Source organism: Pteropus medius, unplaced genomic scaffold (assembly GCF_902729225.1).
Source record: "Pteropus medius unplaced genomic scaffold, Ma_sr-lr_union100, whole genome shotgun sequence".
Lineage (NCBI taxonomy): Eukaryota > Metazoa > Chordata > Mammalia > Chiroptera > Pteropodidae > Pteropus > Pteropus medius.
This window is the reverse complement of record NW_024347867.1, coordinates 3,370,325-3,395,108: the sequence shown is the minus strand read 5'-3', so window position 1 is coordinate 3,395,108 and position 24,784 is coordinate 3,370,325. Positions and strand designations below refer to the sequence as shown.

At 37.3% G+C, this 24,784-nt stretch overlaps 1 protein-coding gene and 1 pseudogene across 3 annotated transcripts in view; one reads left to right on the top strand and one right to left on the bottom strand.

Annotated features, from left to right (window-relative positions):
* PDE7B (phosphodiesterase 7B) overlaps positions 1–24,784 on the top strand; it is a 279,990-nt gene that overhangs the window by 205,226 nt on the left and 49,980 nt on the right. For all 3 annotated transcript variants that reach the window (XM_039879006.1, XM_039879007.1, XM_039879005.1), the window contains one exon: positions 3,325–3,408. In XM_039879006.1, the coding sequence (XP_039734940.1) occupies positions 3,325–3,408 (84 nt within the window). The remainder of the gene's footprint in view (positions 1–3,324; positions 3,409–24,784) is intronic.
* LOC120615891 (uncharacterized) lies at positions 792–910 on the bottom strand (annotated as a pseudogene).

The window sequence follows — 24,784 nt, the reverse complement described above, 5'->3', positions numbered from 1 at the left end:
CTGTAGTTGTTGTTGTTGATTTGTTTTGTTTTGTTTGTTTGTTTAAGTATCTTTGGTATCAACTTGCTTCATTGTTGTCTTGTTTTCCCAAAAGTGGGGTTGCGTCATGAAAAGGCGACTTAAGAGCTTGAGTAAATTAGTTGCCAGGTAATTTCAGTTCTGCAGAATAATATTTTTAATAATTGCTTCCCATTTTTTATTTCAAAATAATATACACCTTATTGATCCAGAACAATATCTAGTCATCTTACTCCTCGGCACATTTCCACTGTACTGTTATTTGAATAAACAATATCTCTCAGATTGAATCTCAAATTCATCGAAAGAGTAGATTTCCCTGGTATTCAGTTTCCAGGAATCATGGTGAATATATATTTGGTTTATTGGCAAATAGCAATCAAAGCATACATTTAAGTAATAAAAAGTTAATGCTTAACTGGTTATATAATTTTTTTACCCTGAAAATAGGAGAATGGGTAAAAACATGAAGTTAGGAGACAATTCTGAATTTGAGCTCGAGCTCCACACTTACTAGCTCGATGAGCTCAGACAAATTATCAAGTTTGTATTGGCTTCAGTTTCCTTATTTGTAAAATAGTCTAATAATAATACCTATTTCATTTTGGATTGTTGATACGAGAAAACACACATAAAATGCCAACCACAGTGTAACTATTCAATAAATGTTAACTATAGTTTTATTTTCATGTACTTTAATTTCCTCACAACAACCCTATGGTTGACCTCACAGATTGCAAGAACCTTGTCAGTTTACAATTCCTTATTTTTTACACCTACAGCACCTGGTCTTCCTAGGTGCTCTCCCATCCAAGTACTAACCAGGCTCAACCCTGCTTAGCTTCCAAAAGTAGACGGGATCGGGCTTGTTCAGGGTGGCATGGCCCTAGACTCCTCTCTGTTTCTCTAAATCCCAAGTCTTCCATGAGGATGGGCCTCCTCTGCCTCGGGCTCTCAGATGGACAAATGGAATAAATTCAGGCAGAAACTTTAAAACCCACATTGATATTATACAGAAGATTTCTAGGAAAATAGTATGCTCAGGACTACCAAGTCAGGAGAAACTCTCGGGTAATACTGAGAAAAAACTACTAATGAAGAAATTATTTCCAATTGATGAGCCTGAAACCCCTAGGAAAAGCCCAAAGGGAGACAGCACAAGAGATCAACAAATCTGCAAGCCCGGCGGGTTTTGTAAACCAAGTTAACGTGGTCTCATCTATGCATGGTTTTTCAAGTCTATGTCTATCTTACTGTCTTTCATAAAATATGAATTCACGTAAAGGTGGTACTGAATTTGTTATGTCATTTTAACATACTGTACTTTCTTATTGGCTGTCGGTAGCACAGCTTCTATCATGTGCGATCTATGATTTTTGTTTTTATTTTAAAAACCATGTGTGCATACTGCATAAGGTTAGAAACCAATAGTATTGAGAGAGCTCTGCCTGTGAAGTTTAACAACCTAGATTTAAGGACTAGCTCTGCTCATTATAAGCTTAAAACACCATAAACTCAGGAAGTCAATTAAAGTCAATAGACATCTAGTGAGTGCCTTTAAGGTACCTGAGCCCTTTAAGGGGTGTGAACAGTAGCCCTTCACTTTCTTTTCTGAGCTGCTATTTCTCACCTATAAAGTAAGGACTCTCCTTACAAGGCTATTATGAGAATCTAATGAGATAAACAAGAAAATAAGTATACTGCGATGTTCGTGAATGTGTTTCGTAAACTTTTTAGAGATTTATAAACAGAGCATTCAAGACAACTGCTGTGGAGAGGTAAACCCTTCAACTCTTCCCAGTGGCTTTTCTCTAATTATTGACCATCCACCTTGCCCGCCCCCGCCACCCCCCCACCATGAACTTATCAGATGCTAACAGCATTCCCTTCTTTAAAGTCCGATTATGTTTATATTTTAAATACACTTTTTCATCTCGTCCCACCTCCTCTCACTTCGCTATACTCCATAAACTGTAACAGTCTCTAATATCAATGTGTCACTATAGTATTGGATTATGAGCATTAAATAAGGAACCAATATAAAATTCAAAGCAGAGCACAGCCCAAGGGCTCAAAGCTTGAAGTTAATTAGCCCAAGTACACGCAAGGCCCACTTATGAAGGCTATTTTAAACACTATCAATTACATACATTATAGTCTATGAGGATCTAATTTGGGCCCTGGGTAAGGCCAGGAGTTAGGAAGAAGACTTGGTCCTCCTCTCCACTAACAGGTTGAGGCCCCAGTGTCACCCTGTGTCTGGGAAAGAGTGGTTTATGGCAGTGACCCATTACTCATGGAATTGAAACCTTTCCTGATTCAGATCTTCCAGACATATATTAGGTCTTATGTATTTTTACCTTTCCTCTGATTCTAGGTTATATGTACTAATTGAGAATTTAGTCTTTCTATGTATTCTTGTCCACAGAGGACATTCGCTCAGAGTGCTAAGTACCAGAAAACATACAAAGCACTCTGGAGAAATGCAAAACACATAATGTGCACGATCCCTGCTTTGCAGAAGTATAGAAGGAAGTAAAGCTAGCATGTATTGCCAGGGACAATGACACCTTGAAATGAGGCAATTGAGGCTCAAAGCCTGGTTTATCCAAGGCCTCTCTTACTCTAAAGTTCAGACTCTCTCCACTCGACTTCATTACCTCCCTTTGGAAGGCAGGACACACACCAAAAAGGGAAGTGAACACAGATATTAAAGGAAAACTACAAATAAGTCTTAGAAACTACAGACTGTCCATATGTCCAAGGGAGGCTAAGTGTCTGAAGTACCTGGAGCCAGGCTGGCCTTCTGCTGAGCAGATTCTAAAGTAAATCAATGATACAATCTTGGGAACAAGGAAAATGGACACCAGTCAGAAAAAAATTGTGCTAGAATTGTGAAAATGACACTGTGAGTGATTAAAACTTTTAAAGTAAAAGCTATAATTCCAGCACACCATTTGTCCTTCCACAGTAAGAAGCTTCATAGTAATGGCCATTTGAATTATAAAAAGACTATGGAAATTTTGTAAATTACAAAAAAAAAATCTTTCACAGACCCATTTTCCAGGCAAATATAAAAGAGAACATTGCTTCATTTCTTACAGTAGTACCAAGTTTATTCTGCTCAGCATTCATTAAATATCCCTCCCCACATGACCCTCTCATAAGCAAGGTGAATGGAAATCAGTTTTCTCCTGATATTTGCTGTAGGTTCCAGTGACATAAGCGGGTATGAGGATTTATGGAGGATAAGTGAATACACTTGGCAACGTTTTCAAACATTTGTTTGGATCTTCTGTTTTCTAGGAGATGTACGACTAAGGGGTCAGACGGGGGTTCCTGCTGAACGCCGTGGCTCCTACCCATTCATTGACTTCCGCCTACTTAACAGTGAGTAATCAAGTGTACCTGGAAAGGAACAAAGGTTTTCTTTAAAAAAAAAAAAAAAATCTTACTTCCCTCTGAACTTCAAAACCCTCTAAGTTCTGCCTTCCTTCCTCCATCTCTCCCCTCCCAAGTGGAACTTAACTCTTTGTCTTTAGATTTCCTCACTGGTGAAGTAATTCTGGCCCTGCCTGGCCCTGCCCTCTCAGAGCTTTTTTTTTAAATGAGATCATGTTAGCTTTAAAAATGTAAATCTTAAAAACCGTGAAGCCCTATACAAGGAAACTCTTCCTTTCATTATCCGCCACACTCTCTCCATCTTCAACCATAGACAAGATATGATTCTATTTTATTTTTGCTTTAAAACCCCACGGGGAAACCTATTCTAGAGCAGCCCTTAGTAACCTATCCATTATTGAATTCTCCCTTCTTTGTCTAATCTCAACCCCTGAGGTTCCTTCTTGCATTCCTGGTAAACTCTTCACCATGGTGAAGTCCTTTTAGTCTGCAGTAGCTTCCTCCATTGTGACTACCTCAGAAGCTCATTTATTTCCCCTTCATCTACCAAGCCTCATTTGAAGTTATGCTCCCTCTGGTTTAAATTCTCTTCATCTCAAATTCCTTTGGGAACCCAAACCAGTGACCAGTCATCCCTTCAGATTTCATATCTTCTAACTACCATAATCATCTTTCACTTTGACCTTGGGGGGTTAAGGAAGCAAGTGAATAAATTTCATTATTTGCTTCAAGGTTTTCAGTGTTTGGTTCTCATATCACCTCCTATCTATAAATTTCAAAGTGCCAGGTTACACCCACTGGGTATTACTTTCCTTTGGCCTAAACAAGTTTAGCTTAAGAAGTAATTGATTTACATTGACCCCCGGAAATTACTAGGAGAAATTCGAACTTGTTATTTCTGATTCTTAGATCCTTGAAAGGCCAACAGGAATTGTACGTGTTTGTATTTCTGACTTGTTAATCTCCCATATCAATGCACAATATCTGTTTTCTCAGCTTTTCCAGGGACATAGAGACTTGGAGTAACTCTTTCCATACTAGAGACAACCTCCCACAACCAGACCCTAAATTTTAGAAGAACTGAGTCACTAAACCAATGCAATATTGGATACAGGCTGTGGGGAGCTCTCAGGGTCTCTTACCTCTCCTGTAACCAGGAATGGGCTGTTCTGGCTGCCCATAGAAGTTACCCCTTTGATAGTCTCTAGACTATATGGATTGGCAGAGTAGGAATTAACAAGGAGTCCAGTTCACTGTCTCATATAGACCAGGATTCTCGATGGCATCACCATGGTGTACTGAGGGTCAGAGAGCGAAAATAACCAAAAAGCCTCTTTTCTATAGTAGATAAGAGACTACGTAATATAAGGCATAAACAAATTAGGAAAATAAGAGATATTTCTTTTTACAATTCCAAGTTTCCAAATAATGAAATCTTTTTTTATTTATTTATCTTAGTGTTAATTAGCAATTGCTAATGGTGGTTACCTTTGCAGGTGGGATTATTGGATATTTAACTACAACATCATAGGTTTCTGTAACAGTTGGATTTCTTTTTTGACAATTAGCTTGTTTTACTTTTGTAAGCTGAAAAAAATAGAAAAATATTTTTAAAAATTTTGAACAGAAACTCAATGTAGACAATATTTCACTATTATATTATTCACATATAACAGATCATGTACAAGCAGGTGCCATCCTGTCACCCCCTCTGTTGTAGATCCTCCAGAAACTGCCTAGTGCCTGGACTCGACCCCAGCCTCCTTCCCCTGGCTGGAGATGCTCTCCACCTCCACTTCACCCCACCTGGTGCTCATGCCCCTCCATCTGTTGAGCATCAGTGTTGTCTATCCATCCTGAAATTCCCTTTCTCCTCTGCTCAGCACTCCACTCTGAATAGCTCTTTGTCTCTTTATCAGTAATACAGGCAAGGGAATATTAATTTGCCCTCATTGTATTTTGCTTTATAAGTGATCTCAAAAGTTTTTTCCTTAGTTGTATAAAACACAAATCTAAAGGGACCGCAAGATCCAAAAGGACATTCACTTTACAATTACTGACCTCCCGGTAACTATTGTTAATTTACCAATTAGATTAAAGGGGCCCTTCAAAAAGATTATGTTAAATAATAAATGTCCATCACCCCTTACAATAAACTGAACAGCTCAGATAGAAATGATGCTGAGATTTTTCCTTTCTGTGGTACTGCTCGTTATTTTGTCTGATGCTCCCATATACATTGTCAGTGAGGTGAAGCTAAAACCAATAACATTACTGTGGTCACTTGCCACAATTTCCTAGCTTAGTCTGCAATTAAAGCAGCCTGTCACCGAGTGACGACAGGTATGTGAATTTCTGTGTTATATACAGTCACACAGTGAGATGTGAATATGTATGTCATATCTCCTACTACTTTATATACACTATTTAATTCTCTTTAATCTCATTCATGTTCTTGTTGTGGTTTGCCTGAGTTGTTAGCGTGTGCTTTCTGCCTAAAGAGAAATAATTTAAATATAACTATAAAATTTTAAAAATAAATCCCTAATGAACGTTTTGAGGTTTCCTCCTATAACTTTTTTTTTAGCAACAAAACATGATTCCCGTGCTATACACTAAGTGCCAAGCTAGTTTAAAGTGATTTTTTATATTGTTTACCATAATTTTGAGTATTTTTTTTTTTAACTATGAGCAGACACCCAAGACCTCATTTTCCTCAGGAGGTTTCCATTTTATTTTTTCCCTCTCCTAAGGTAAACTCTAATCCTGGATTTAAAAACAAAATGTATAAGAAAAACTGAATCACCAAGGCGTCTATTTCTTATGTCCTATTTCCTATTCCTTTGGAAACGTTTAGTGAAATCTGCATGGCTGCCATTCCCTCTCCAAAGTGTTCCTGGGTCTTAACCTTCTATCGCCCACCTCAGCATATGCTTTGAATGGCTGGAACATGCACAACAAAAATGTATATGAAGTAGTATGTCCCATTGCACATCTCCATTGGTCCCTACAGCCAGGGCCCCACTCTGTGGCAGCAAGACAGGAGATGGTAGAATTAATATGTAAATTAACTTTCTTCCTATCATAACAAAGTTATTAAAATGTTAAACAAACAACTGGATCAGGGGTGGGCAAACGACGGCAAATGTACCAAACCTGCGCCCTCCCCGCCACCGCCCTGCCTGTTTTGTAAATAAGATTTTATTGGAACACAGCCATTCCCACTCATTTGCATATCATCTACAGCTACTTTCATTTTACAATGGCAAAGTAGTTGCAATAAAAACCATATGACCCACAAAGCCAAAAATACTTACTATATGGCTCTTCACAAAAGAAACCTTACGTTACATTTTTAAACAGAGTTAAACGGGTTTTATGACATCTCCATAGGCACCCTTAGTTCAGTCTATTTTCCTTTGTTAATGTCACTTTTTTTCTTTTCAAAAAATTCCCAGTGCCATAACTTTACTTTCAAGAATAGACTCACATTGACTAAATTTACATGAGATATAAGTATAAATAGAAAGTGAAACTTTCTTGCTTATGCAGATTTTAGATTCCACAATTATAATGTCTAGTTTCACAAATGTTTTTTTCTGAAAGAGGTGTCCCTTTTCCTATATTTTTGAGAGCACAGGACTACCATGCCCATATACTTATTTTCATAACAATATATACCTGGTTTGCCTGGTACGGTTCCAGTTTGCACCTGCTGTCCAGGCATCCTTACTAATAATGTCATCTTTCACTCCAAAGTATCTTGATTTGGACAATAAATTACAATGAATTATATAGTTTTTCCCACAAAAGATTACTTTAAGATAACACTCTCAAATGTCACCTGCATTCTAAAAATAAAGATCAGAAACTCCTCCTCAAAAGCGATCCATCCAGATCTGTCCATTTCTCTATTAGGAAATATGTAAGATTAAGTTACTTGTTAACAGCTAGTTTCATTTCCCGTTTATATTTTATACAATTTAGAAAAAAAGGTGTCTATATGAATCTTTAGAAGCTTCTCTGGATAAGTAGCAGGAAACCGTGGTTTTGGCATCATTGTGTGGGACGGGGGAATCATAGACCCTTAAGGAAAAAAGTTATCTCTACACCTATGCATGGAGGAGCAGAAAGAGTGAGAGAACAGGGGAACAATTATTTTTATTCCACATGAGACAACTGAAGGAGTCAGGAGGAATGGAAATGTAATGGCTCTATTATTCCAATGCCGATTTCCTATAGATTTATTTTATTTACTAGCTCTGGGGAGGGAACAAGAGAGGAGAAAATGTAGAGAAGACTGTTTAGAGAGACGTGTGACCACAGAGGTGAATGTGGCAAAAGCAATTACAATTCTCTGCAGAACAGGTGGCTACAGAGGCCCCTTTTACATCTTCATCTCCTAGTTTAATATAATCAGTAGCCTGAGTAGATAATGAGTAGGTGAAGATGTTCCCGTGGCAACCATTTCACAGCAGCACAATGAGATTTCCACACTAGCTCAGCAAAGCAAGTGGCATACAAAGCCAGCATCCCAGTGGCTGTGGAGCCTGAGGGAACAAAGCACCTTCAACTGGAGGTTTTAGGGCAAATATCAGCTGCCACAGAGAGCCTGGAGCTCCAGACAAGCCCCAGGGGTTTGCAGTAGTAGGTTAATTGGCTATTTGGCTTTTCCTGTCAGTTAATTTGCTAATCTTGATCTTTAAAGTTCTATTCCTCCAGATCTGCCTCTCCAGGCAGGGCCATTTTAACTGCACGAACATGAGGTAATTTTAGTTGAGCTATAAAAATATTTTCCTGTGTTTATTATTTCTAAAATAGAACATTATTTTATATAAAATTTTATATAATATTTACAAATATGTACATATACATTATATGTGTGTGCATGTATATATATGTGTGTGTGTATGTATATATATATTTCTTTTTATGCAGAAGTGACCCAGAGACTCAAATGCTTTTTTAAAAGCTGCCAGCTAAAACATATTGCACCCTATAAAAATATAAAATACATTCACAGAAGGATTGTCAACCAAAAGCCACACAGCACGTGACGAACCATTTGATTCTAAGTGATAGCCCCATCTTAAAGATAGAGGGGCAATTTGCTTACAAATTTTGTTTTCTAAGACAGAGTTCTATACAGATGTTGATGACCTTTCAGTGATCTTCTTACAGATAACTTTCAATGTTACCTATGAGAACCACACAGAATATAAAGAACCTAATCTAAAATGTTATGCAATGAGATGCTGTATAAGAGTACAAACTTGCAACTAGTAGATACATAAGTTCTGGAGATCTAATGCACAGCATAGTAATTGCAGTCAACAATACTGTATTATAAACTTAAAATTGCTAAGAGATCTTAATTGTTCACACACACACACACACACACACACAAAATGATAATTATGTCACCTGATAGAGATGTTAGCTAATGCTACAGTGCTAATCATGTTGCAAAATATAAATGTATCAAACCAGCAAGTTGTATACCTTAAACTTAACACAATGTTGTATGTCTGTTAAATCTCAAAAAAAAAAAAAAAGGTAAAAAGAAAAAGAGAATAAGAAAATAAAATAAAAACATCTTTTTAAAAATGTTACAGGGTGATTTGAAAGAAACTAGAGGATGATATCCCATCTTCACTCAAAGTGCAGACCCTCAGCCCTGTGCTCCCCAAGCAGAGAAGGGAGGTGCCAGTTGGGACTAAGACTTCTCATGAACACCAAGGTTACACCCCACAATTTGAAAGTTCAATATTTGCTTTCCTCTAGAAGAAAAGCTAGGCACTGGTTGTGGTTGTGGTGCTTTCTGATTCATCTGGACCGTTCTCCAGGATGTGTACTCAGGGTTTCTGGCTGCAAGCCTCCAGCACTTCGGATGCGGAAGTGCCGGACTGGTAGAATAATTAGCCACTGAAGTGCCACTGCATTGCAGAAGACAGAGTTGATGGTGTCCTCACTGATTCACTCATTCCTTGTCACTGCTAGTCAATGACCATCAATGGAGCACCACCTGGAGTAGGCAGTGTTCCAGATGCTGGAGTTACAAAAGTGAATAACACATAGCCACTGCCATTGAGGAATTTACAGAGACATAAGCAACTATACTTTAATATGATGTGATACATCTAATAATGCATGTGTAAGAAGAGTATACAAATATAAGAAACATATATGGTATACAGGATTTAGAGGAGAGAATGATTAACTTTGGGAAAGTTGAGGAAGAGAATAATTTTGTCTTGAAGTCTTTCTGGAGGCATAAAAGCATGAGCAATTACTAAAGCAACAATGAAGGACAGCTTTTAGAGCCATTCTAAAATATGCTTCAAGACCTCAGGAACCAGGAAAGAGTTGTCAACAATTCTAATCAACTGGATATAAATTTTAGTGGAAGATGAGGTATTCAAGTAGGTGGCTAGAGAAGTTGGAGAGATCATTCAATATACCTGCTTGCCTGGGGAAAACCATATTCAAAAAAACAGTTTTCAACTTCTAAAGCTAGAACTGAAAACAACTATTGACTTCTGTTAATCTGGCTGAGATCATTTAACAGATTTTTTTTTTTTTAACCTGAGTGATAAAAAAAATGGAAAATTGAATTAGGGAGTCCAATATTTCCTCTGGAAGATAGCCTTTTATATGATGGCTAACTCCTGTCTCAGATAGCAGTGTGACTGGAGTCTGCTAGAAACACCAATTGCTAACATCTGAACAATTCTTTTCGAGTTGACAAGGATTAGGAGTAACAAGGTGGTACCTGCTACCTCTTATCCCTGAGCTGAGGATTCTGAGTTTTCAAAAGGAAACTTTCAAATAGTCCTCTAACCTCAAAGATGTAACAACCTCATAACATGGACAAGACAAACACAATTAAACCAAGAACCCTACAAGAGCATAAATTATCTAGTTTTAAAATAATTAACACAGACAGAAATCAGAGACAAGAGAAGGCAGAGATTACTGAAGTGCCCTGAGCAGGAGAAGAGGGCTCTTATGGTCTTGTGCTAAACTCTGAAAGATAAGGTGGAATGTTGACTGGTTAGAGAATCCTCTAGAAGTGAGAATGAGCTGACATGTGGGAGACATTAACTTACTAAGTAGGAAGAAAGTATAGAAAGTAGTAAAGTACATTGACTAGAGATAAAATGAAAGGTTCAAAATGCCAAGATAAAGAATTTGAACTTGATTCATTAAACAAAGAGGATCACCAAAGAATTCTGAGAAAGAGATGGACAGGGTAAAATTAACTAACATCCATATTTTGGAGGGACAGACTCAATGAATCAAGATAAATATAAGACTATGGTGGCAATAGAAATAAAAGTATAAATCCAGAGATGATGTGGAGAAGAGGAGATAAAACTCAATAATATTGGAAGCTCCAAGGGTTGGTCTAGCCATCTGAAAAATCAAAGATAAATTCAACAATGAGGAAAGTTGGAAGGTGAATTGGGGAAAACATGGTGAGCTCAGTCGGGACAGATTATCTGTAGAAGAGTCAAGTGGAAATATCCAGGAGAGAGCTGGAAATAAGGGACTTCAGGGCAGGTCAGAGAGGCCTGATTTGGAAGCTTCACTTGGGAATCATTCATGAGCCATATGGCCAGAACAGGTATCACAAAATCAACAACTACTTTGTTTAAGGGCCCCTATAATTTTAGTTTATAATAAGTGTGAATTAGCAAAGCACAAGACTGTTGATGATAAAGCCCACAAAGAAGTAAGTTTCACCAGCAATTTATTTGCGTCTGTGAGAAATTAGATACCAACCTAACTCCCCCATCACCACCACCATTGTGGATTCTGTTTAGTACAAATGTAGCTGCTTGTGTCATGTCCCAGTGGATTTGCTAATTCACCTGAATACAGCACAAATAAATGACAATTTTCTGTTGCAGCACGTCCTTGAGTAAAACCCTAACCCACAGGAAGTATTTCTGGCATAGTGGTTTTTTTGGATTTCTGGAGACAGTAAAACAGAGGGAAGCGAGAGTAAATTAAGTTTCTTTTGACTGAAGTTACCCTATGAGTCACTGATCTAGAATGACTTGTTTGTTAAATAAAATGAAATGCAACCTCCTACCCGGAAGCAGGAAGAGCCTATCTCTTGTGACTTCATTAATAAACAAAATGAGGGGTTATGTTTTCTCATTGCCACCCTATCTTCAAAGTTTAAGAAGATCTAAAAGACTCACCTTGGTCCGCATTTGACTATATATATGGAAAAATAGAGAGTGTGTTCATTTTAGAATCTTTTGTGTGTTTTTAAACTGAGATCTCAGGGTTAACACATAAGATCAAGATCTTGTTTTCTCTCTAACTAGCAAACCAAATTGCCTTGGGGCATCTGGGTGGTTTGTTACTTATAAGTAACTTTAGGAGGAGGAGCAGAAGGACAGATGCCTGAGGAAAGTAGCAGCAATTAGGGAGGAAAATCCCAAGGGTGAGGTGGCCCCTGTCACTGCACCTAACAACAGCCACCACAACAGCATTAAGATGAGAAGTGCTTACTCCCAGGCACAGGATGTAGGAGCCCAAGTATGGATCCCTTGAGGCAAGGCTCCTCAAGACCATCATCTCCTGAAGGTCTAAGAGCATAGAAGGGGGTAGCAAGGTGGTACCTGCATCCTCTCACCCCTTATCTAGTGTCTGTGGACACTAGAAATAACAGAAGGCATTTACACTCAACTGCATGCTACTTCTCTGCCAAATCTACCGCGTTTCTCATGCAAAGCTCCATGTGCAATGAACTCCTGCTGCTCAATGCACTCTCTACACCATGACAAACAGAGGAAGCTAGAGGAAAGATAATGAGCTTTGAAATCAGATTTGGATTTGAGTCCTACTTCTTTTGCCAGCTTGAGAAAGATACCCAAACTACTTAATGTCCACACCTATGGAAGGAGAATGGGCTGAGGCGAGAAGTAAATGAGATTAATGTATCAGTAGACTGTCTTTCTCACAATAGGTCTTCAATAGATATAGTTGAACTTTAGATGTGCCTTCTTCCTCTGCTGAGTATACCATCCCCAGCCACTTCTTCTCCTAAGAAGCATTTATTCACCCTTCGAGCCCTGGCCCAGCATTATTGCCTTTGCGAAGGCTTCTTCAACCCTCGTAGGGAGCTAACTAATGAATCCCTCCTCTGTGCTCCCTCCACAGCTCCAGGAAAGCATCCATCACACTATAACTGCAAACTCACTGAACTTGAGCCTCTGGACAGTATATTTTTCAAAGTGTCCTGAGGTGATCTGATAGAACAAGACTGGCTCTGGACTTTCCATGAGTTTTTGGAATCCATGAATATTTGGAAATCATTGGTACAGGTCTATTATGCCATACATTAAATAATAATAGTTAATATGTGTGGAGCTTGTGGGTTCTAGACCCTGCTTTTGTGCTTTGCATGGGCTCATTTAATCGCCACATGAAGTAGGCACTGCTATTTAATCTGAGGCCCAAAGAGAAGAAATAACTCTCCCAAAAAATAACTTGTTAGCCAGAATTCAAACCCCCAAATTACAATGCCGAAGCACAAGCTCTTAAACATTATGAACTATAATTCTCCTTTATATATGAATTTTAATGTTTAAAGTCAATACGTGTATGTAAGATATTCCTTTTATGTGACTTATGTATGACAATTACACTTATTAAATATTTTTCTTACATTATAATAGTTATTTTCTTTTTATAGTACATTTAGACTATTTCCTTTTTGGTATGAAACTGCTTCAATATCCTTGAATAAATAATTCTATAACTTAAATAGAAATCTGTAATTGTACATCTACATAAATACTAAATTTTGCAACTTTTCAACTGTATTTTTCGATATTCCTCCTGCTCTGGAAGAAGGTGTCAAATGACAAATTATTCACTTTATCACCTGACCTCCCGTTCTTTGATAAGAAAGAGAAGGGTGTGGTGGTGATAACCAAGGATACTTGTCAGCTGTCCTTGAAGAAGAAGGAAATAGAATCACTATTGTGACAAATTAAAGTCAGATTTGGGGCTGCCACTGGTTGCTTTAATTTTTCTCAAGGGGAGTTGGTTATTTCCTGTCACGCAAACTGTAATTTGCTGGAAAATAGTTTTCAAAATGTTCATAATATACTAAAAAAAAAAAGGCAGGATATAAACTTTAAATATCTCATAAAAGATTTTAAAAGATCTCAGTTATGTTTTTAAAAATATGCCAAAATTTTAACAGGGATTATTTCTAGATGATTATTATTTTCTTCTTTCTATTTTTCTGTTTTTTTTCCTACCATCAGCATATATCCCTCTTATAATCACAAAAAAAAATTTTAATTTATTAAAAAGAAAACTTTTTAGTTTCAAATTTTTTTCAATTCTCTTCAAAAGTAGAATCAATTTTTCTGTCTAAATAATAACAAGATGCAGAAAATAAAGTTGCAGTCATGGGCCAGAAAATATTATTTATGAGGCCACCTTGGAAAACTGATTGAAAATTGTGAAGCCAAGTACTTATCAGAGCTCTGCATGGGACCTCACAGTGATGGCTTGTCATTTAAAGATGAAATTTATTCTGAAGAGCATGAAATCAAAGTTGTACTTCACATTTAAACAACATTTTACATTTGACAAAACACTCAAGAGATCTTTCAGTCCAGTTTCTCAATTTCATAAGCAAACAACAAAAAAAAAAACATACCAATTGACTCGCTACAAGGTAATGAAAGAGTTAAGATCCAGGTTTCAGGTCTTTGGACATTCAGTTTTTCCACTCAACCACACAGCCTTCCTCATTTAAACTTTGCCTTAAAGATATAAAATAAATTTACCACTTGCAATGATAGAAAAGATAAAACAAGGATTCTCCTGACTGTGGTCGGAGGTGGCTTCAGAGCCCACTGCCTGAGTTTGGATTCTAGCAGCAATGGCTGCCCAGACCCTTCTGTCCTCCAGTTTCCTGGGCTAGAAGAAGATTGAAGAGAATGAGGATGTATCTCACAAGGTTATTGTGAAAAGTAACGAGTTAATATGTGTAAAGTGTTAGCACACTACCTATCAGAGTATAAATTCTTAACAACTGTGGACTTCTATTATTACTGTTATTTGTATTCCTATTTCCCTATGACTGTATATAGATGTGCTTGTGAGAAGAGTATATAATACATAACAGTGCAATGCACTTGAATTATATTGAAGCAGAGAGTGTTTCATTATCCCTTTTCCGTTCTCCATTCTCTCAAGAAGTATTTATCGAGCTGTACCTACAATGCTAGACACATCTCTTTCCCAAGTACAGTCGTAAATGAAGTGGGAAAGAAAAACAATAGCTGGAAACATGGGATTAGGGGAAGTGTTTCTGCAAGACATTTAAGCATGCTGAAATTATGGTGAGAAAGGGCTAATTGAGAAAGAACAATGGAATATATGGGAAAGAAAAAATCAAAACTGAGAGTAAAGTATCCTGAAAAGGTAGGAGGAAAACTGGCCTTAGTAAAGGAAGCAGCTCTTCTAATAGAGCAAGTAGAAAGAAGAAAAGAATGGCTGCCAAGTAGAAAGTTCTTTAGGTTTTATAACAGAGACCTAAGGAATTCCCCATTTAATGACTTCTAGTTTCTCTATGACGCAGGAAGTGAGGTCGGGAGTGGTGGAGACGGGGCACTGGAGGACCCTCTGAGCTTGCCACTCATGCATTGGTGGCCCGGAGAGAGAGCTCTGTGCTCCACCTGACCACCAGTGCTCAGCATCAGAAGCATCACAGCTGTGGCACCACGAAAAGGGAAATTCCAGCAACAGCATGGTGTCCTGGCCCTACCTTTGTCGGCTAAGTCTATGCCATTGCTTTCCCTTTTTCTCGCAGTGTGGACCATTACAGAGAAATCTGTCACCACCTCTGCCCTCTCTCGGCAGTCCCACATCTCCCCAGCAATACAAAACTGAAAAACAAAGAAAGTGATGACCCCATGTCAAAGACTCCTCTCTCTTTCTTGTGCTTATGTGTGCTCTGTGGGTAACATAATCTATAAGGAGTGTCCGGCCTTAAATACAGATTTTACTTCTGTCTCTGGTGTCTCTGCCCTGCACTCTCCCTCCACTGCCAGCTACACAGGGCAATTCATCACGTGAAGGCAGCTATGGCTGCAGCTAGTTTATTTCTAGGCTGGCGCTCAGAAACGTTTCCTCCTTGCTCTCCTTCCCCCAGTGGCTCTGGATCCTACAGCAATGTGAACAGTTCTAACACCTTTTCTCCCAAGAGTTGCCAAGAAATTAGCCAAGTGGAACGTACTCACTTTAGCACAGATTACAAGCCTCATTATCCCCCTCTCCTCTCCCATCACCAGTTTTTGACAGTCTTTCCCACGTGAGAAAGGAAAGTCCCCAGTGTCCTCTCTTCTTCTTTCCTTGGTCTTTCATTTTGTGCCTTACCACATTCCCTTTATTTTCTACTTTGGAGACAATTCTGGGTGAAGACCTGAAAGCTAAAAATCTATCCAAAAACCTTCTCCCCAGAAAACCTGGAATAAATCCCCCTTTTTTTTTAAAAGGAAGAAAAAGTAAACTAGATTAAAGAATTTATATTTATTGAGCAACTATAATGTGCCAGGCTAGCAGCTATAGAAGATAAAAGATGAACAAAACATTTTGGGAAAAGCTGGTACACCAGGTGAACTGACAACACTTGATAAATTGACAAGGGCCAAGGAGGCTCTAATAGAGCATTGGACATTCTAGCAAAGAACATTGTGAAGAGGTTGACCTTGAACTTGGACAATGATTAGATTTTTGTAAGTGGAGTTTTTTTTTTTCATGTGCACTCAAAATAAAGACCAGGGGTGAGAAAATGCTGGGTTCATTCGAAGGGTGAGTGCCTTTGGATCCTAGAGTGAATGTGTAATGTCGAGGAGAGGGACTTGGAGAGAAGGTAATCAGAAACTTTTACAACATAATGAGGATTGGTTAGAATCAGACCAGAGACTTTCCTGATTGTCAGTGTAATTTATTCTAAAAAATAAAATGGAGAATCACTGAAGGCTAATGAATAAAGAACAATGTTTTCTCTCTCTTGTATCTTGCATAGCAAGTGGTTATTTCTTCTTAATATTAAAACTAATGGCCAGTTATTCCTGAGTGTGCAATGAAAAGGCATTCCCTATCACGTCAACACCTTTAGTCCAACTTTCTATACCTAAGATCAAGATTTCTTTATCAACATGCTTTATAAGAACAGCATATACTGGTATCAGTGTTCAATTCTAGTCCAAATTTGTTACATAGACAGTCCATTATCAATATACAATCTATAACTGTAACTCTAAAATTAGCTGATATTTATCAAAAGGGTTCTATATGCTGAGCATTTAGCTTTATACTTATAACCTTATTTATTTCAACTATGTTATAGGTACTGTTAATTATTATTATCCTCTATTGACACAAGAGACAGTGGAGGTACTGAGAGGATGGAGAAGTCCTCATGGAGCATAGTCAGATTGCAAAGCCACACAGTGGTGTATAGGTCATCCTCAATGCCCCTCTGCTGGCAGGCCTCCTACCACCCCTCTGCTGATGATGCACCCTCCTCAAGCAGGCCTCGAGACACAGTAAGGCTGCTGGGATACTCTTTTTCATTCATTTGTTCACTCAGTAGATATTTACTGAACACCTAGTATGTGCTAGGCATTATCCTAATCACTCAGCTCCAGCAGTGGAAAGGAAACAAATAAGTACATTTCCTTCTTTCAAAAGGTCTCTTAGAATGCTTTCTCCATCACATTCATCTCTTTGATTATAGCAGTAATATTCTTTAAGGGGCAATAGTAGGTCTACAAAATGTCAACATTATTCTTGATACCACTGCCAAAGTATCTTAATATTCATGTTTTAAAAAATCATTTTCATAGGCAAATAGATTACAATACCTCAGAGGGAAATGTATCAAAATATAATATATTGAAAGACAAGCATGTTCTAGTCAGTCAAAAATTCTCTTAACTGGGAATTACCAAACATGAAAACCCTGTTTTGAAAAAATTATAATATAACCAAAAACTCCTAACACAAAAGTTATTGGGGCATAACTTAGTTTTTTTTTCAGTGACTCATGACTTCTCAGACTCTTAAAATTCTTCAGAGTCACTTATTTAAATAGCAAGTATTACCTGGAACTTCAGAACAATCTTCGTCAAGAATTTAGCTTGCTTATTTTTAAAATTTCCATTTGCTAAACCTATAAAGGCCAGTGATGCTACTTGAGGTTTTGAAAATAATTTAAAGAAGTGGGTTTTTATTTCAGCTGTTTGAAAATGACTAATAGAGGAATACAATGGATGAATTTCATCTAACATTAATAGCTGCATAAGTAAGAAACACCCACTATATGGAAATTAATAATAAGACATGTCACCATAGTCTTATGACAAGAATGTTCTCTTAGAGTATTTTTGAACTCTATTTAACAGCTCTCACCACCTTAAATCACCCTTTGGTATTATTTTTTAAGTGTCTTTAATAGAGAAGATTAAAAGGAGAAACACTTATTCTCCTTTAAATGATCATGAAGAAGCTCTGGTAACCATCTATCAAAGATATTAATGGCATAATAGGAAAGGATGATCAAGGTGATTTAAGGACAATTTAAATTACATGTGAAAAATGAAACCTTGGGCTGAAGTATTAGAAAATTCTTAAATTCCACTTTTTAAATTGTGGAGTGGAATTTTAAGGGGGGCCTGAGAAATATGTCCAAAACATTGGCAAAATAGTGTAGTGTTAGAAAGCTATACAAACAAAAGTGTGTTAAAATCACTTTGCTGTGATAAATGACAGTATCGTGTGTGCACATCCCTGATGCCAAGTTAGGCCATCTCATTGGTATGGAGTATGCTATATCCCCATCTGTTTTTTTCTTGGGACTAACGGAAATCAATTTTGCTTTTATTTTCACCTTATGTTAATGAAATATAAACTCCACAAGGAAAGGAACATTGTTTTGTTCATTGCTATAGCCTAGTGTCCCGAATAATGGTTTGTACATAGTAGGGGCTTGACAAATACTTGTCAAATAAACAATTATTTAAGGTGTTTATTCAAAAAGACGGTGGCTATGGGTGGCATATTTTCTTTTTACTCAAGTTAAATGTACATAACGTGCTGACATCAGTGGCTGGGAAGTTCACCCTGTTACAAGTAGTTTTTTAAATAAGAGTTCAGTAAAGAGTATCTTCATGAAGGTTATTAATATCACATGGTAAAGGTACTACCTTATGTATATTCCATCCTACTTTTAAATTACTTGTATTTATGATAAAGCATTGATATTTGAAATCAATATTTAGGACCTATTTTAGGAAAAGACGTTCTTTCTAAGGAAGAAGGAATATTAAAGTATGAGACTGGATCATCCTTTGCCCTTAAATTGTATTTTCCAAGCTTGTAATCTTTGTATGCAGCATGCATACCGAAGGGTACACAAGATGATCTTATTGTTACTGGAACAACCTTTTTCCTCTTACTTTAATTGTTGCATATTTATTTTAATATGTACTAGGGGAAATGTAACTATCACATCAAATCTGTTTTTTATTCATATCAAATTTATAAAAGATATACCTAAGTAAAAACAAATTTATTTTATTCAAAGAAAGATACTAAGTAAATAGTGGCGTAGGTAGATAAAACCATAATAATGGCATGTGAATGACTGAAACTGGGGAAACTCTGAGTTTGTTTCCTGCTTTGAGCAGTGAGGTTCACACAGAGCAAATACTGTGTTCATGTAAGGCTCTTTCTATGCTACAGACTGGAGTCTGTTACTTCACGTTCTTTACCAGCTAAGTCTTTACCTAGTAGAATGGCTTTTAAAACCCTCTCAGATCCAATGCCTCCTTTTACACACATATTTTATAATGTCCTCCTTTATTATCTTGAAAGGGAAATCCATAGCTTATTTACTCACATAAAGCCAAAAAATTAATATAAGGTTATAACTATATTATAAAGTAGAAGAAAGATATAAGAAAACTATATGAAACTTATACTTTTGATATATAAATGCTTGGGTATAACCACCCTAGAAGGCAACATGATGTAATCATATATTGTAGCTACACACAGAATCACTGTGAATGTGACAGCTACTAATACAGATTAAAGTCCTGCCAAAATTACATCCCTCCCTTAATTTGCATAGTAGTTGCTTTCCTGAAAAAAAGGAGTATTAAAGTTGCTTATATGTAAAACCAGGAAATAGGGTTAGTTTCCAGGTTCAGATAATTATAAATAAGCTTTTCATCTAAATGAATACCTGAACAGCCATTGAAAAGTTGAACACAATATAGGATGACTGATGTGTAGAATTGTCCCACACACTTCAGGACATCAAGTAGCCCTGGCTCCTCTCCACTAAATTCCATTCTGACCCTTTCTATTGTTGTGGCAACCAAAAATGCCCCCTAACATTTTCCAAATGCCTTCCATATTGATCTTATAAATCCAATAGCACTCTCAGGTTTATTTGTTTCTTAAGCTCTTCATTGATAACTACTATGTACTTATTAATTCACTGTGGGTTTTTTATTTATCAGTGATAGCTTTTGATAAAAGATTAGCTCTGTGGCTTCTAAAGCTATTATAACAATATTCTATTTCATTAATTATTATAGAAGTTTTATCGTTTATGGCTTGTTGCTAACTGTAAAGTTTCTCTGTTGGCTTAAAGTTGGTAAAGAATAGTAAAGAATTCTTAGAGTAAATTTCAGAAGATTTGGTTGCTTTTAAGAAAAGTATTTTGGAGTTGGAGCTCCTAAAAGAATCTGAAATTCAATATAACTAAAAATTTGGTTACCGAAAATCAGATACTTTTTGCATTATCTAAGCCACCCATGGCTGCAAATTTTGACAGCATATCTTTAAAAAGCAGATTCTTGGCATAATTTTGAGTGGGTTTTGACCAAGTCGTGCTGAGAAATTTGCAACTGCAGCATTCATTGGGTGTGCCAGAAAAAGACAAAAAATTAATGAAAACTTTCCAGGGTAAAGGACCTTAAATTTAACTGAACTTCTGAACTTTACACTCTCTTGTAATCTTTCTGACACTTTGAAGAATAGTTCTGGAGAGACTCCAAATAGCACACTCCTCACTGTTCATTCTTAAACAGTGTGAAGTCTGTCAACCCAACCAGGTCATCAAAGGGGCAAACTGTAACTTGTCATTACTGAAAGGGATGTTCTCTAGGACAGTGAAGAAGCTGGGCAAATTTTGCTTTTTACCAAGCACTAGGCATTTTGTGAGTCTAATTTCCATTCTTTTAGAAAGCTGGCTTAGCATGTCTACTTGAATCAAATATACACTATACAAATTACCAAAGTCATGATTTCATATCTGTCCCCTTAATTCTTATCACAAAGAATTGAAAATAACTACCAGAGCTTTATTTACAAAAATGCAAAGTTTAAAACACTTGCCTTAGCTCAAGATAGAACCTAATTCTTGCAGCAAAGAATATCAGGTAATGAGAAGCATTGGAACTCTTTTGATTCCTGGTCTTATATTTCTTATAATTTTTTTTCTAAACTGAATTTCTTAACCTTTTGGTATTCTGTTTCTCTGCTAATAAATCTAGAATAGATATTACTAGTTCAGCTTATTTTGTTGCAAAAACTAAGAACCCTGGGTAAAATTACCAAATCAATGAAGTTTTTCTTTGACTGTCACTCATTCCATTGTGCTAAAAGCTAGAGATTAAAAGGTAAATAAGGCATAGCCTCGCCATCAAGGATTAACAGTTTAGTGGATAAGAAAGACAAGTAAATATGACAATTCTGATGTGCAGGAATAACTGCTTTGCTGAATATAAGTTGGGGGTAGAGTCTCTATAGGAGCCCAGCACACAACAGCAATCACTGGGAGGGGCAAGGGAGAATTTCCACCCAACCACCTTCTTTATTCTCTCTCTGCCTCGTCATCCCAACCTCCAGCTCTCCCCAAAGGAGAGCCTCCCCCATGACTTTCATTCTGAGATAGAACCCCAAGCTTTAGTCTGTTCCTTTTGCCCCCTTTCATCAGAATCTATTGGATATTGCCTACCTAGTTGCGAACTAATTCAGGCTAAGGTATTCATTAATAGGTCAAGCAATGTTTTCCTGATGATAGTTATATTCCAACTGAGGGCTGTCTTTACACATTCCACTAATCTTTATTGAGCCTGTACTGTGTGGGTTAATTTCAATTCTTTTACCCAAAAGACTAATGAGTGGAAGAACTAAGACTTTAACCTGGTCATCTCAGTCTAAACTAAGGGCTCATTCCTTGGAATTATACTTTCCATCTCATTACATAGTCTGTAGGTTCTGCCTAGCTAGACAGCCCCATTGGCTGTGACTCCAAATAAAACAGTAGAATCATACTAAACATGGCTCACCTAAGTAGAGATGTGAGAAACATCAGGGACAATACTGTCATGGTGCCATAGCTGTTCCTGAAGACCCAAACCCCAAGAGGATACTGCCTAGTTATCCAGGCACAGTAGCTACCTGCTAGATATTCCATCTGCAACCCAAGACCACTGTTTTGAGCTCTACTGCAATGGAGGAACAAGGCAAGCTCCCATCCTGACAGGGAACTCTCTGAGGGAAGAGGCTGTATCTTAATCATCTTTATACTCCTAGCATTGCCCAGTGTCTAAACCAAAGTAAACCCTTTGGTAATATTTGGAGAAGGAAAGGAAGGAAAGAGTAAAGGGAAGAGAAGGGAAAGGGAGGGGAAGGGACAGGAAAGGAAGGGGGAGAAGGAAAGAAAGAGAAAGTAAGGATGAGCTATTGAGGCAATCTAGGACAATTCTCTTTGGCATTCCATAAGTCCTTAGCTGAACTGATTCTATAGCTACCAAGTCTCTGCCTTCCCTTCTTCTCTACCACCCACTTCAGACAAAGTTAAACTCTTCATTCTGAGCAATCCAGTGCTAATGAGCTAGGACGAAGAATGCAAGGGAAAGCTCAGTGCAAACACTTCGCATACTTCTTAGTGTATTTCTGTGCCACCTGCTTTCATTCCTTGCTATCTGCATCTCTAAAACTTCTATTCGAGCTGGCCCATTTTATAGCTTTAGCAGGTTATGCGTATGCTCGTATTTTTTTTTCCAATAAGGACTTCTGTAAGCTTGTTTTTAGTGCTCTATTGTTTCTATAATTTTAAGAATAGGAACACATTTTTAACTGACCACTCAAATCCTGAGGCATTTAGGTTTCACCTAATCTGGAACAGCATGTAGAACCCAGTCCATTACCAGAAGGAACACAACCTCACTGATAGCAAATCTCAAAACCATGCGGGATTCAGAGGGTAGTACAAAAAATTCCTTACATTTCTTCTCAGATTGGCTTTCATTGGTACAGAGACCACTTCTGATGAATGCTTGCATGTCCCTTCTCTTTCGATCTCCCTTCTTCATTCCTTTTCTCCTACCCGGCCCTTTCACCCTCTCCACCCTGCCACATCCCTTATATACATAACAAGAGGCAAAGTGCATCATCATGTTCTTGAGATGAGAGCCCACTAGACAAATAATCTTCCTCTTGCTCATACTTTCCACTTTCTATGATGATTTCTAGGCATTTTTATAGTAAAATATTCCTTACCCATTATAACTGAAATAGAAGCAAAAGCAGTAGACTATCAAGAGCCTATCCTACCACCTTCCTCTAAGTAGCTGAGGACAGAAACACTGTCTTGAAAATTCTGTATATTCAAGTACCACAGTACCTTGCACAGAGTAGGTCCTCAATGAATATTTGCAGATGGAGCCGTTTCAGTGTTTACCATATTGCTTAGATCTAAGCACCAAGAGAGCCTCAGAAAGAACAAATAGCCAATTCATGCCTGAACTGAAAGGGTTTCAGTTTCATTCATTGACAGCTACCAAATATTATATATTTATTAGATAACCATTTCTGATTAGAATATTATTTAACATTATAAAGATAATTTTTAGAAACACAAAAAACATATGTGTTTTCTGGTGAGGAAGAAAGAGAAAAAAAAAAGAAGAGAATGCCTCTGGGCCATATTAGACAAGATATGCTCTCAAACCAGGTCTCAATCAGCAGAAGAAGCCTTTCAGGTGAAATCTTAGGTTACTTTAAGACTTGGCTCCAAAATGGTTAAACACAAGGCTTGTGTGCATCCTGTCACAGTTTTATTTTGAGCAGCCTGTTTGCCCAAGTACCTCCTACTCTTTCCCTTCCCCAGTAACTGCTGTTCTGCTCTATGTACACAACAAAAATGTTTGTCTTTTCCAAAGCTTGAAGTACTAACCAATGTCTGTGAATGTCTTTGTATAGTAACACAATAATCACATCACATTAAGTCAGTGTTAGTAATACATGTGTTTTCAATTTCAAAACCCACAGGCGATTTATTATTCACCTCCTAATATTCCATTTGTACATTTAGTGAGAGAAAACAGGAAAGTTACATACATAGAATCACTTCCAAATTTTACTATGGAGTTATTTCTCTGTTTTTTTCTTAGTTAAATCTTTCCTTTATTGATTTTAAAACATTTGCATTTATGAATTATATTGAAATTTTCTTTTATTGTTTTTGTTTTACCTACTCTTTTAAAGGGAGGGAATCTGAAATTCTTTGAGTAGTGACCATCACTGTAACCCAGGGGAAATAGGGTCCTGTATTGGACTCTCATATGTTCCCCTACTCTTTGTCCTTTCCTGTAAAGAGCAGGATATAATGAACAGAGCATCATCTTCAAGATCAAGTAGACCTGGGTTCCAGTCCCTGCCACTTATCAGTTGTGTGATTTTGGATAAATTAGTAAACCTTTCAAATCTGTTGCTTCACCTGTAAAATGTATCTATTAACACCAACTTTCTAATATCCACTTTTATGAAAATTAAATGGGACAACAAACGTAAATCTACCTAGTAGGTGCTCAATATTTCTTAGTTCCATCTCCCTGGCCCCCAATTCTTGCTATGGGTGGAATAAATGGTATGTGAGGCCAGTTGTGTTGTTCTATGTTAAGTACATCAGTTATATCTTTGGGAAGAGTTCAGGTGGACACTGCAGTAGTCAACTAAAACAATTCTTTCTTCTCTACGATCTAGCTCAATGTGAAAACATATAGCTTTCCATGGCCTGTTAATGATATGAGTCTTAATGGGAGCTTGTTTTTCAAAAGTGTCCTATACCAAGAGTTGTAGATGTGATTATACATAAGGCGCCACTTTAAGCCATAGAGAACTATAGGCCATAAGAGACAAATCTCAATGTACACGTAAACATCTCCAGTTCTCTGATGAATGAGGGTGGATATTTACATTTAAAGAGTTATACTCCAACCACAAGTAATACCCATTT